General features: G+C 34.5%; 2 protein-coding genes across 2 annotated transcripts; both read right to left on the reverse strand.

Moving 5' to 3' along the window:
* Nucleotides 1-1882: 1882 nt before the first annotated feature.
* LOC116142307 lies at nt 1883-5608 on the reverse strand. The gene is made up of 9 exons (XM_031427736.1): nt 5093-5608; nt 4280-4431; nt 3821-3916; nt 3660-3722; nt 3251-3319; nt 3054-3156; nt 2893-2964; nt 2348-2436; nt 1883-2258 (listed from the first exon to the last, which is right to left on the reverse strand). Exons 1-9 carry the CDS (start codon nt 5451-5453, stop codon nt 2106-2108), a joined length of 1158 nt encoding a protein of 385 aa, XP_031283596.1. The 5' UTR covers nt 5454-5608; the 3' UTR covers nt 1883-2105.
* A 2364-nt stretch (nt 5609-7972) lies between these two features.
* Nucleotides 7973-14106, reverse strand: LOC116142373 (acetylornithine deacetylase). Its single transcript, XM_031427795.1, has 10 exons — nt 13468-14106; nt 12981-13225; nt 12675-12783; nt 12173-12311; nt 12034-12091; nt 11922-11939; nt 11646-11768; nt 11296-11449; nt 11176-11209; nt 7973-8280 (listed from the first exon to the last, which is right to left on the reverse strand). Exons 1-10 carry the CDS (start codon nt 13795-13797, stop codon nt 8177-8179), a joined length of 1314 nt encoding a protein of 437 aa, XP_031283655.1. The 5' UTR covers nt 13798-14106; the 3' UTR covers nt 7973-8176.
* Between the last annotated feature and the right edge of the window lie 69 nt (nt 14107-14175).

Here is a 14175-nt window from a genome sequence, read left to right on the forward strand (position 1 = left end):
AAATAATCACCTGGAATATGCGAATCTTAGGCCAAATTAAGAGAAATCCTCGCCTCTGTATCCATTCGTATCGGAACTGAACACCTGAGAAGTATAAATAAATACTTCAGCTCTCAGGTTGAAACATACAATTGTATCGTGAACACATTAATATGGGTGGCGCAGTGAGTATGGTAATCCTTTTAATTCTACTGCTAAACATTGCTGGGATATGCAATGGAGGTGTCACTAGTGACTATGTTAGGAAGCCTGAAGCCTCTGTGGACATGCCGATTGACGCCTTCCCTCCACCTTCTGGTTACAATGCACCTGAGCAGGTTTAATATAATCATGNCGGGTTGCACACAACCAACCCGGCGGGTTGCCGGGTCTCTTGCAAAAGAGACAAAATAGCAACCCGCCGGGTTGCGGGTTGCCATTGTGCAACCCGGCCCGCCCGGGGGTTGCTACCGGGTTAGGGTCAACCCGGACCGCCAACTTGGCGGTCCGGGCTTAACCCTCATTTTCCCGGGCCGGGTTAGGGTTGACCCGCCTAACCCGGCCCAAATTTTCCACCTCTAAGCCCAAGTTAAGTCTAAATTCAAATCCTTGAGTAAGGTTCAAGTTGGGAGAAGATCTTGATTCAATTTTGGAAACTAAATCCGTTTTGACTATTATATTTGATACCTTTGTTTCTAAATAAAAATAAGGAATTTTTTTTTAAATTTATGAATTTAATTAATTTTATTACTACGAGTAGGGTGTAGTTACAAAAATTATTACTTTGACTTAGTTATACTTAGTGAAAGTGGTATAAAGATAAATTATGCACTACATTAATATATTACACTTACCGAATGAATATTAATGTCTTCTTCAGTCATCCAAATGAGTAATAACTCGTGTAAGAAGAAATCATTGTTGGAATTAGACAAGGAAATAATCTCGAGGATGATAGTACGAAAATCCAAAATAATTGATACCAAGAAGCTCTAAACATACTTGAGAATCTAGAAATATTTTGGCTTTAACAAAAAGGTATCAATGCCGGTGAGATTACATACCCGCAAGTTCAAAGATATGATAACAACTCTAAAACATACATCATTGTCTCAAACAATTTTAAATAAATATTATATTTCATCTTAAACCCTTAATGTAACATAACTTTCTTACTTTTTTTTTTTTTTTTTTTTTTTTTTTTGCAATATATAGATAATTATAACTATGAGGAGACAAGTTCCTTAAGATGAGACCTATAAAAATTATAACTTATTATAATATAAAGTTTATTCTTATCTATAACTGATTAAGTTTTTATCATAATTTTTTATGATTATATGAAGGTTATTTTTATACAGAGTATTATTGAAGGTTATTTTTATATAGAGTATTATTGTAAAGAGGTCTTGACTATAGTATTAGAAAATAAAATATTTAAAAATAGTTATTTATTTTTATTGATTTGAAATGTTGTGATAAAATAGACAATGCAAATTTAGAAAATGTTTTTTCAACATTTTCTTTGTTTCAAACATTTTTTTCGTTTTTCTTTTTTCCCAAGGCATGAAATTGGTGAATGATAACCTCATGTGATTTGATGGAGGATTGAATATATAAAACAAGATTAGCTACGAATTAAATCTCATAATCATCATTTTAATAAGTTAATTAGTCAACCTACCATGTTTTTATTTATCAAGAAGAATTAAGATTAAATATTTCTTTAAAGAAAATTAATGAGAACCCTTAAGTTTCTCTTTGTCACACAAAAATCCAACAATTCCCAGAAATCATAAATACCCCCTCTCTCTCCAGGCTCATTGACTCCTCCTGTATCCTTATCCTGGGCTCTGTTAGCTGATTGCATAATGACATTTATTTAACAGTTGCAAAAAATTCAAGACCACAACTAGGGCAACAATTTAAAGATGAACAAAATTGCACTCAGACAGTAACGTATAAGTACAAGCTTATCATCTACAACTAGTATTATTATGGGTTGACACTAAAACTTTCTTCAGCTTATATACTGTTCGTTTATACATCTGATGTATTTGCCATTATAAATGACCAGCTCTAGTAGTAATGTACAGATTTCCTCGCACCTTTTTTTAACAGCTTCTTCATAATTTATTCGAGTCTTTTACTTCTGATTCAAGCTGTTGTATTCTCTGATGCAGTCTTCTCCGGTGATCATGTATCTTCCAAAGGCCATGTCCTAGTATTACCGCAGAGTATATACCATGCGTAATAATCGGAGCAAGAATATTATTTGTCTGTAAATGTAAGAAATAAATAATTTCAGTATCATTCTCGTGAACTAGATTGGTAAGCAGTTCAACAACAAAATAAGCTCATGAATCACCTGAATCCATTCGAAACCAAGGTACAGGGCCAATAATCCTTCCAAGAGAGGTGAGTAAATCTTTTTCATTTGTCTCCTCTCGTACCAGGCTGAAAAAGTCACCAGGAAAGGATGAGGACATGAATATTGGATACTAAATATAACCACAGAGTATTAATCAATTATAACCGCAGACTAGATATTTTGTATATGAAAACAGATATCCTTTACACAAGACACAAAGTGATTTCTTAAAATAATCAGATTTGAACTTCTACATTTGTCCAATAGTTCCCAAATCTTCAGTCAGAATGTATATACTTATGTTTCAAAGAGGAAATAGGTAACAGTTAAATTATGCCAATGTCAAGTCTTAGTATGAGTTGTGGCTACATGTAAGCGAATCATCATAATGATCAACAAAATGATAGTTACGAGAAACCGAAGCAATCTCTAAGGCATTTTTACCCAGCAACACTTTGTTACAAAAGATAAGACATATTTGTGCCCTGGAAGCGGAAGAAATTGCTGAAAAATGATGAACATGTAAGGGAAAGAGATGGAACCTGCAAACAGCTTTTTCAAATCTTCACGACCAGAGTGAGATCGTAAAACTGGAGCTACTATGTATGTAGGATCTGAAAGAATTTAAGCAACTTTATAAGTCAATAATGATCTTAACATAGAAATAACAAACATTCCTCAAAAGGATGGTGAGAGAATCTACCTTTGGGAGAGGTGGCTACATAATAGAGAGAACCAGTCAGAGCAGCTGTTATTACAGCTGCAAATGCCTGAGCAAATGGGACAAAGGGAGGCAGCACGCCAGTCTATATTTTGAAGAAATATGGCAAAATTCAGTTGCAAGAAAATTCTAATTAATGAAAACAACAATTAACAAAATAATAGAATGAAATCATATACCAGAGAAGCCATTCCTCTAGCATCCGCGACCAAATCAGTGCCTCTTAGGAATATATCAGCCAATGCTCCCTGTATCAACACCGAAAAAGGGAAAGGTCATGATCCAGTAGTTCCATCAAAAAACAGTATATTAGAAATTAACATTCATGGATTTTGAGAAGAGATAATTGGAATGTCCTTTGCTGAATGAAAGACCCTAAGAACACATTTCGGATAACATGAAACTTAAAATTATTGTAGCACTTGAGAAAAATATGATGTTGCTATAACTCTGCTATAATAACTGATAACAAACAAGTCAATAAGTATGATATCTAAATTCAAACATCTAAATTTATGATCTAGAAGTCCTATGATATCTTTATTCTATATTAAAAAAAAAAAAAGAACGCTCTTCCTGACAACAGACCTGAACAGCAGCCCGGTAGAAAAGCTCTTCTCCCACAGAGCTCGCAGCAACCATTAGTATAAACTGCAAATTTGAATTACAGTTATATCAGTTCTTTTTGGTTCTATGAGAGATAGACAATATTAACAAGTATAAGCATTGTGAAACTAAAGAAGATATACCTGCCAAGGTGACATTCCATAAAAGAAGCTCCGAAGCTCCTCATCCTCCACATCTCTAATGGCACGAGCATGAGGTGATAGTTTCACGACTTCATCCTGCAAACATATAAGTTTGATCAGTAATTTGAAAACTTATAGCAAAGAAAACCCTTCCTCTGAAATCTGAACCCTCAAAAAATGCTAAGAAGGCTCCATTTCAGATATTTCAGTATTCTTTCCGCCAAAGATGCAATCAAACATTGTCTATGCCCAATATTTTAAGAAGTAGAAGAAGAAAACTTTATAACTTCTTCTGAGCATCAAAATACCAGACTCCAGTAATTCAGGAAAAATAAACTCCAAAATTTTACATGTTCTTTCAACAAAAGACTTGAACATAACAGATAATGGACAAAATTCAGTAAGTCACACTAAGCAAATAAAAAACTTTAATCAAAATCTATGTTCAAATGAACATACATCTAGTATAAATAGAAGAGCCATTATTGGTGGAGCTGCATATCCAAGTCCTTCAAGAATGGCATCTAAAGACGGATGAAAACCTCCCATGCTATCAATTCCAGTGATTGAGCATATGAACCTTCCAGCTAGCGCCATTGCCCCGTATATACCTGACTCCACAACCCCACAAAAAGATAATCAGAATACCATTGATTTCTGATCCCAAAATTTTATAAAAGAAAACTAAGATACAAAAGCGTCCGAATTGTATTTCAATATTTTAAAAAATTGGAAAGAAAAAAAAGATTATATAATATTGAAAAGAAAAACCATTTTCAGAGTTAAAAACTACAGAAACTCCGAGACAACACTTTGGTTTTTTTTTTAACAACTTTTTTAGGATTATATCCAAAAATTGTATTTGAAAACCTTTCAACTCATTTGAACCAAATAAAAAACGTTTTCATAAAACTTCTCGTTTGTCCATTTAAATATGCAACAGGCCCTTATTTATGTTTTTCATCTCGTTTTAACTCATTTAAGAAATTCCAGACATTCACAATAACATAAATCAATAGCTATTCCAAATCCAATCCACATAAATCAAAAGCTAAAGCTAAAAACAGAAGTAAAAAAAACATTCAACATATAAAGAAGATAAAGAAAACACCCAAAAAAGCATAACTGAGTTATTCCATGAGCAGTTATAAGAAGCAACTACTTTATAGAAGCCCTTTTAGTATCATCACAAAAGCTAATTAATGCTTTTAAAAGTAGAAATAAACTTGACAATATAACTAAAAGGCTGCATGGCATTGAAACGAAACAAACCGATTCCATAGCTGAGTCTAACAACAGCGCCAATCTTATCCCAAACGGCAAACTCAGACGCTGTAGCTTCACCAAACCCGCCTCGATCAAATGTGGTCACCTCCATCACACTTCCCGTGACCCCTCCTCTCCCACCACCACCACCACCGCCACCACCATTATTACTACTCCTACCATCTCCCTGCTTTATGTCACCACTACCACTTCTCTCCGCAGACGCCTTTACACATCGCACTTGGCTTTGGCTTTGACTTTGACCACCCTTCTTTCTCACCCAAACTTCACAACACAACCCACTTCTGAACGACGAAGACGTCGCACGACCGGCAGTCAACGAAGCCACCGGGAGGGGAATCTCCATGCGCTGTCGTGTTAGTTCAATTCGGTACAGCGAGTGTCGAGGTTCAGACCGAAGTGCCGGAGTTTGTGTTGGTGGTCAGTGGTCTTCTGCATTGAACAGAGTTTGACGATAGGAGAAGCGATGGTTGTTCGAATTCTTAAATCACTGGGATGGGATCGAGCGGCTGGGAGATAAGGATGTGGGGCCCACATTTGGAGTTTAATATTTGAGGATCAGTGAGTTACCAAGAGGTTTTTTTGGGAATATCTGGAGTCACCAATCACAACTTGCCTTGTGGGGATAATGATCGCCTTTGATTTGATGACGTGGATATTGTCCTTCCTTAAAATTAAGGACCACCATGGAGATAGATGTGTGTCCCTACGAGGACTTATATTTCAGAAAATGACAATATTACCCTTAATTTTTCATCTTTAGAGAGGGGTGATATCGTTAGTTTCTAAAATTGAGGGGGTGAAGAGTTGAGTTTCGTGACTTTACTTAACTAAAGACTGAATGGAAAATAGATTGTTAGGATAGATTGAGAATATTACCTAATTTAGGATAAAAGTGTAATTATATAAGTCTTTGGATATCAAAGGAACATGCATATTTTAGGTATAATTCAAACTCTTTTTTTTTTTTTTTTTTTTGATAAAAGGTAATCTAATAAAGAATTAAAGAATGAGTCCCCAAAAGGAAAGACTCAACAAGAGTACAAGAGTTCCGGACCACACTAGGAAACCAAATACATCAAAATCACTTTAATACAAATACAAATACAAAAAATAAAAAAATTATTTAGGTTTCTTTATTTTACTAAATTTCTTTTATTTTTCGTATATTTCCTTTAAAATTTTGATTTTGGGCTTTCTTAGTTTTTTTATTTTTATTTCATTTTAGAATTTAAGAGCTAAATTCACATTAATAAAAATCAAAAGCATCTAAATAGTTTGTTTTGTTATTTTGGATAGGATTTTGAGAATAATATTAGGTAGTTGAATAGGGTGAGTATTACGAGATAAAATTAAAAAATTCACAAAAAAATCCCTTAGGTTTGCTGATTTAACTAAACACCCCAATATATAAAAATTTTGTAAAATAACAAAAATATCCCCATCCACCCACAGTGCCAGATTCCAACCACCATCGCCGGAATCTAGCCAAAAATTAGTGTTACAACATAGACTAGTCGGATTTGGCCGGTCGTGCATCGATATGGCTTTTTCGACCAGATCCACCACTGATTTGGCCAAAAAAGGCCAGATCTATGGCCAGATCTAGCCTTTGACGATCGTAAAAGGTTAGATTTGGCTGTCAGCGACGGCCAAAGATATGGCCGTCGTTGACAGTCAACGATAGCCAAGATTTGGCCGTCATTGACCGTCAACGACGGCCATTTCTTTGACAGTCACAGATCGGTGAATTACCAACCATTTTCAGTCGTTTCTACGCCATTGTGACAGATTTTGAAATCTGGCAACTATGGGTGGGTGGGAGTGTTTTTGTTAATTTTTAAACTTTTTTTCTAAGGGGTGTTTAATTAAATTAATAAACTTAAGGGGTTTAAAAGTTATTAAAAAGTAGAATAGTATTTCACAAATAATAAAACAAACAAGTATTTTGAAAATATGATTGAAAATATAGATAGGAATAACAAAACAAACGGAGTCTTTATTATTTTCTATTAAAATTAACAATAAATTATCATTAAATATTTCTTAATTGAATAATTTATAACTTTCATTTGTCCCTCCATTGCAAAAGTTTGATGATATTTTGTTTCCATTTTAAAAACTAACTTTGCATATTGTAAATTAATTTATTGGTTAGGTATCCAGAGACGTTTTGGGTATATATAGGCATTAAGTTAAGCTTATTGAATGCAACAGAACATGGCTCCTAATATTGAATCCATACTTGACATAAATAGTTAATGAGTTATGATATATGGTATTTGTCATTGTCATTGTCATTATAACGAGAATCTGAGTGAGCTGATGGGAAAAGAACAGAAGAAGGTTTCATGAACTCTTGTTCGAGTTTCCTCAAACAATAATAAGGGTGGTTATTGAAACTCTTACCCGGTCGATAGTTCTAAGACTCTAGAGGATTAATTGAAGTGCGTATAAACTGAATTAGACATCCTCGGTGATCAAAAAAAGAAAAAAAAATTGATAAAAGAAATGTTAATTAGTGGTGTTAGTAATTGAAATTGTTGGTATTTGCCTCTAACGGGGATGTGAGGGTTACTGAGACCAAAAAGGTACATAAAATTCCCCACATTTTATTTCCTTTTACTATTGTTGATTTGCATATTACACCTAATTAATCCATTCCCCTCACTACACGTAAGTGTGCAAACCAATTTAACTACTACTTCTCTTTCCTTTCCCACCATCACAAGATAACTAGAAAATCAGATGGAAATTTTGACAAACGTTTCAACTACAATTTACGTAACACACCGTTTATACGGCAACTTAAATTTTCAGCACATGTATGTATGCATTGTTTATACTAGTCACCTCCTGATACCATTAATCCACTGTTTCAATGTGTTGAAAAAGATCAAGACAAACTACATTAACAATTGCAGATCATAAATAACAACCAAAATTTTATTAAGCCGGAAACTTGGTTTCACATCATCAGTTATATATCTGATCTTTTATGTTTGTAGAAAACATGTTTATGGGCTGTAATATGGTTGTAACATCACCGGCTATTTTCATTTCATTGCGTCAATCTTCTAGTTGGGAGATGATGCTGACAAAAACCTGGTAACCTTGACCCATATCAGATAGAAGACAATACTCGTTCTTGGCATGGTATGTTGCCATTAAACCTGCATATGCATGCAACACAAAATTAATAAACAAATATTGATTAACTTCCATAACTTGCCCTATTATTCTCTCTTCACCAAATAATTTATTTTTTGAGATAAGGTGAATATAAAAACAAAGAAATCATTCATAAATCAAAAAGTTGCATTCTGTTGAAACAGAATTGTAAAAACACAGAAGACAAACTAACAATTAAAAGGCAGAGTGTCCATGGTTGTTACTTTTGGCTCAAACATTCTTGAATAGATCTTCAAACACTGTGTACAAGCCTATACCCCAAATTACCATTCTACTACATGAAAAAATTAGATTATGGTTCATAAAGGCTCCAGCATATTTCTCCCTACACATGCCACAACTTTGTCTAGATCATGGAGTCACTACTCCCAAGAAGAAAGAACAGGAAGTTTACTACTTGAACATAGTATTCTCTCAAAGAGAGAGAAGATAAATTCAAAATTCAAACTTGATCTTACAAAATGAAACCCTTTTAATAGCTATCTTCATTGTCAGTCCACCATACAATTACAACAAGCTTGACAGTAAAGTAGAGAGGATTCTGTTAAGAGTGTGTCTTCTCCACACTCTCAATATCTATTGTTATTGTCTGACAATTTTCTCTTTTTTCTTCTCTTTCCAGTCATATTTCTTGTATCTATATTTCTTCCCTCCCAGCAGAACCCTAAAATTTTTGCATCTAGAAAAAAATGGTTCAAGTTTATGTCTCAAATTGCTTGATGAAGGATATTAGAACAGAGGGACATAGGTTTGATGTATCATTAGCTTAGGCCAAATGTGATGGTTATCTTAAAGCATTAATTCAGGGCTTATCAGCAGTTGCTATTTCTTTTTGGATAATTAATCAATTATAGGGATTCTGAAATATTATTTGAATTAATTTATTCAATTTCTCTGTCGAAATAGATTTATCTTGTCTTATGTTTTAACCGGACCAACGTCCCTTTACATTTTGGTTTTATCAGGTTTTAGTGTAGTGTTTTTGGGACAGCAAGATTGACTTCAAGAAATACATTGAAGCAAATTTTCTTCTCTTTTCTTTCTCTTGTCGGTCTTTCCTGTCTTCCCTTCCTCTTTCCTCTCTTTCCTTTTGCTCTTCTAATGGTTCTACAAATTCATACTATAGTTTAACTTTCATCTTACTCTTGCTATCTTCTGGTTCTATCCTACTATTCTTATTTATATTTCGCTCCCTCCGCTCTACTCTATAAACTTATCCTTCTAATCTGTTGAGATTCTTTCCCTATTACTTCTTCTATCTATACTTTATTTGTCATTGCATAAACTTTCTTATAATATTCCCATCATGATAACAATCCAATTAATTAATACACAAGAGAGCATGAACCTTCACTATAAGGCTCATGTAATGAGTAGATCAGTGACTACCATCATCAATATCTTGTATGTGATATGTTGACATATGCTGCGTACCTTCACTTGATATATTACACTTTGATGCAAAATGATTCCCAATCAATGAGAATTTTAGTTTTTTTTTTTTAAACAATTCCTCACACAATGTTTGTAACATTTTATTTCAGTCATTGTTCGTTATCAAAATTTCCATTTTACAACCCAAGAAATCCCCATAGTAATCTGGCTTTTAAAACAATACTAGGGTAAAATTGGAGTAAGATTTTTTATCAAAGTCTGGAGTTCCCNTCATGATAACAATCCAATTAATTATTACACAAGAGAGCATGAACCTTCACTATAAGGCTCATGTAATGAGTAGATCAGTGACTACCATCATCAATATCTTGTATGTGATATGTTGACATATGCTGCATACCTTCACTTGATATATTACACTTTGATGCAAAATGATTCCCAATCAATGAGAATTTTAGTTTTTTTTTTAAACAATTCCTCACACAATGTTTGTAACATTTTATTTCAGTCATTGTTCTTTATCAAAATTTGCATTTTACAACCCAAGAAATCCCCATAGTAATCTGGCTTTTAAAACAATACTAGAGTAAAATTGGAGTAAGATTTTTTATCAAAGTCTGGAGTTCCATTCAAATACACACTCCTACTGAACCAGAGTAAAATACGTGTTGACAATATTACGTTAATTTAGAGTTTTTTTCCTTTATTGTATATTTGTCTTAATTAAGGCTGTAATTAGGGCTGCAAATAGGCTTTTATTTTCCTAGTTTAGAATATTCCTGTTTTAGAATTCTTGCATAAATAGGCTGCCTTGTAACTTTCAGAATTAAGACAATAAAATTATTCCATTCAGTCTTTTGTCTTCCCTGTCAACAATAAGTTTTGAGTTGTTTTCCGAACTATACAAGGAAAATTAACTGAAGTAGCTAATAAAAGCCTCTATCTTTTAGATTCTCACTTCCACTGTTTACTTTTAATGAGTTTAATTTGTATGTATGAACTGGAAAGCTTTATCATTTTAAGAAAAGATGAAACGATATGCTAGCTCATCCACAGATAGGCTCCCTGGCAGACTACAAGGATTCCTCTTTCTAACCCCAATTATAAGTAGTTAAAACTGGCTACAAGCATACTGAATCCCATCCCTCCCTTTTATATCCACACAAACTATCTATAACTCCTCAATTTACAACACAAGTGACCTCATTATAGTAAAATTCCAAATCTGATAAAATCTTCCCTGATTAAATGCATGGAAAGAATAGTAAAGAAAGGAATCACGATATGACTATCTAGACTAGTATAGCACACAATGGATCTAATTTTCACTACTTGGACATAATAGCACGATTACAACACACCAAGTTGCAACTATAAATAATCATACTTAGGCATGATCCAAAAACTATGGTCTATGTTTTTTCCTACAAGAAGTTATTAAAATGAATGCAAACTGCCAAAAAGTAGTAATAATATCATACCATAGCCTGCAGTTTGAACATCAAAGCCTTCATCCTAAACAAAAAAATAAAAAGTTCAAAATTAAATAACGAAATGCCAATCTAGCAAAGTAAATGGACAGAAAATTATAAATCTCTCACTTGCAGTTCTCGAATGAGTGGCAAACTCCCAGTGATTGAATAAGGTTTTACATGTCCAACTGCCTCTTCAGTTGCCTTGCAGAGCACATGAAAGCCCCTAGAATCAAGATTACAAGCAACTCCAGCATTTGCCTCGTCAAAAGTTAATGTAAGGCTGCAAAAAGAAGCTCATTCACTCCTTCATAGTATCATGGTATAAGGTAAACTTAGACATGTATATATATAGAAGAAAAATATCCACACCAAAAAGTATTTTCTAAACAACGGTATGCAAATATCCAGAAAAAACTGCAGCTAAATTATAGATCCAAAAAGGCTCCTAAGAGAGTTTGATCATATACAGGACACACCTTCCTCTAATGTTTTCATCATGTAGAGCATATTTTGAAACTGGTCCCCTTGTATCCAGCTTCTCTATGTTCTTGTTTATGTCATCCACATATTCTTGTAGTTTCTCCGTCACATCTTTTACACTGCAAAAAGTATCAAAGCATTGAACATCATAAACTACTACCTACTTATCTTATTAGAAAAGCAAAAAGCTTGGATTTTTTCAGATTAAATAACTTGAAAGAACAAAAATAAAACTAATATTCTAATTCCAAGAACAAAAGGCACTGACTTACTTGTAGAAAGGAGTCAACCTGCATGTCCAAAGAGAAAAAAAAAAACTCTTGTGAGACATCCTTGTATATCAATGGCCTCTTCAATAAAAAAGAATTTGACTAAATTATAAACCTGACATCTCCTGATACTGTACACTCAAAAGGAATTTGATTGATACCACCTCCTGGATCTGTAATAAAGAACATAAGCTTCATAAATAAAACCATTTTTCTTTCCTCCAATAGCTTATTACTTTAAAGTTCCAACTCACAATTCCATTGGGTTGGTTTCATGGTTGATGGTGTTGCAAATCCATAGACCTGCTCCTCTGGGTGAGGTGGAAAGTCTCTGTAAAATCGTGTTTGGATTTCTTTAAGAGCCTCCATGGTCAGCTCCAAAGGATTTATAGCCTGCAGATGTCCAATGACAACCATAATTCATAGATGATACATAATGATCATATCGTTTCTGATTTTGTTTTCACTAACATCACTTTCTTCAGAGTCAATTAAAAGCACCACTCAAAGAGCTTCAACCAAGAACAGAATTTTAAAATGGTAATTCTCTAAAATACTTTTTGCATACACTGACTTATTATGTGATCTCTCCCCATTTCAATTTTCATTTTCTTTAAAAATCGAAAAAGGGAAGTGCTTTCCAACTCTGTGCGCATGAGTATGTTGCCTATTCCTCCCTCTTTCAGAATGTTAAAACAATTTCCTTCAACGGAAGCAAGTCAGAAGATAACTGTAGACAACATTATATAGGCATACCTTATGTGGTAGACCACTGTGAAAAAGCTTCCCAGTCACATGAAGTTTCCAAGGTATAATACCTCCAGTACCAATGCAAGGTTGTTTATCTGCTGTGTCAATCCAGTAACTGTCAACAGAAAATCATACCAGACAAACAACCTTTAGTACCTCCCACCCTTCTCACCTCCACACACACACACACACACACACACACACACAAAAAAAAAGGTAAGATTTATAACATGATGCTTCATATTTATTATGGGAGTTCCATGATATGCTTCATATAAAATAGCTCAATTTATCTCCTGGTCAATTACTTACAGAGGACCTCCCTTCAGCTTATCGAGAAGCCCATCTTTCACGAGTGCATCCACACCCACCCCTGTTATGGCAGAATTCTCTTCATTAGCTATGAAGACCGCCACCACAGTCGACTTCAATTTCGGCTTGGTCTCCCCCAACCTCCTCATTAGCTCAGTCACTAGGGCAACATGTCCCAAACAATCAGTAGTGCCACGGCCGCGAAGTTTTTCCCCATCAATGCTCAATGTAAAAGGATCAAATTCCTGCTCATACAATTATCATATGATCCATAATCATCAGCAACCTATTTAACTCCTACATAACTACAACAAAATCCTCTATTCAGACTTTAAAACCAAAATCTAAATTCCCCACAAGAAATTTCAAACTAGAAAAACCATTTTGATATATAAACAACCCTGCAGAGACCAATCCAAACCAAACCCACAATTCTGCGACAGAAACGAGAGATCAAAAGCAAAAAAAAAAAAAAAAAAGGACAAACCCAATCGTTAGGATTAGCAGTGACAACATCCATGTGCATGCCAACAAAAGACAAGATCTTTCCGGGCTCGGTTCCAGGATACTCCACAATAAGATTTCCTCTACCGGGAAAATACGTCACGTGGTTAATAAGCAAGGGTCCTCCTCCATTAGTGGTGCTGTAGGGAAGAAGAACATCTAGCACATGCTTTACCACTCTGTCCTCTTCTGGGATCAAATCCGGTGGGTTGTTTTGGACGAACTTGGACTCTCCAATGAGGTTGGTGAGGAGAGCAACGAAGGAGTCCTTGTTCAGAGTGCCCAGACTTTCTTTAACTTGTTGGGAAGCCATTGGCAGAGTCAGAGAATTGAACAAGATTTACGCTACAATGGATTGGTTTGGTTGAGGATTACAAGTGGATTCGAGAGTCGCAGGTAGTTTTTACTTCGAATAAAGTCTACTATGTTTTTGCTATTAACGGATTGGAAAGGAATGGATTCGAGGGTGATGGGTTTCAGGGTTTAAGCCCGATTTGATTTGACGGGTTTTTAGAATATTTAGAAAAATGGTTTTCAAGAATATCAGAGAATTGAACAAGATTTACGCTGCAGTGGATTCGTTTGGTTGAGGTTACGAGTGGATTCGAGAGCCGCAGGTAGTTTTTACTTACAAAGAAATTCTATTATGCTTTTGCTATTAACTGATTCGAAAGGAGTGGATTCGAGGGTG

This window comes from Pistacia vera, unplaced genomic scaffold, assembly GCF_008641045.1.
Source record: "Pistacia vera cultivar Batoury unplaced genomic scaffold, PisVer_v2 Contig407, whole genome shotgun sequence".
Classification (NCBI taxonomy): domain Eukaryota; kingdom Viridiplantae; phylum Streptophyta; class Magnoliopsida; order Sapindales; family Anacardiaceae; genus Pistacia; species Pistacia vera.

Bases quoted from the DNA above. Each gene is read 5' to 3' on its own strand.
- LOC116142373 (XM_031427795.1), bottom strand. From the start codon at position 13,797: ATGGCTTCCCAACAAGTTAAAGAAAGTCTGGGCACTCTGAACAAGGAC. The intron at 12,312-12,674 runs GTATGCCTATAT...GGACATCTGCAG, and splicing joins ACAGTGGTCTACCACATAAG to GCTATAAATCCTTTGGAGCT. The intron at 8,281-11,175 runs GTATGATATTAT...ATGCATATGCAG, and splicing joins TGTTCAAACTGCAGGCTATG to GTTTAATGGCAACATACCAT.
- LOC116142307 (XM_031427736.1), bottom strand. From the start codon at position 5,453: ATGGAGATTCCCCTCCCGGTGGCTTCGTTGACTGCCGGTCGTGCGACG. The intron at 3,917-4,279 runs GTATGTTCATTT...ATATGTTTGCAG, and splicing joins CTCTTCTATTTATACTAGAT to GATGAAGTCGTGAAACTATC. The intron at 2,437-2,892 runs GTTCCATCTCTT...TGACTTTTTCAG, and splicing joins TTTGAAAAAGCTGTTTGCAG to CCTGGTACGAGAGGAGACAA.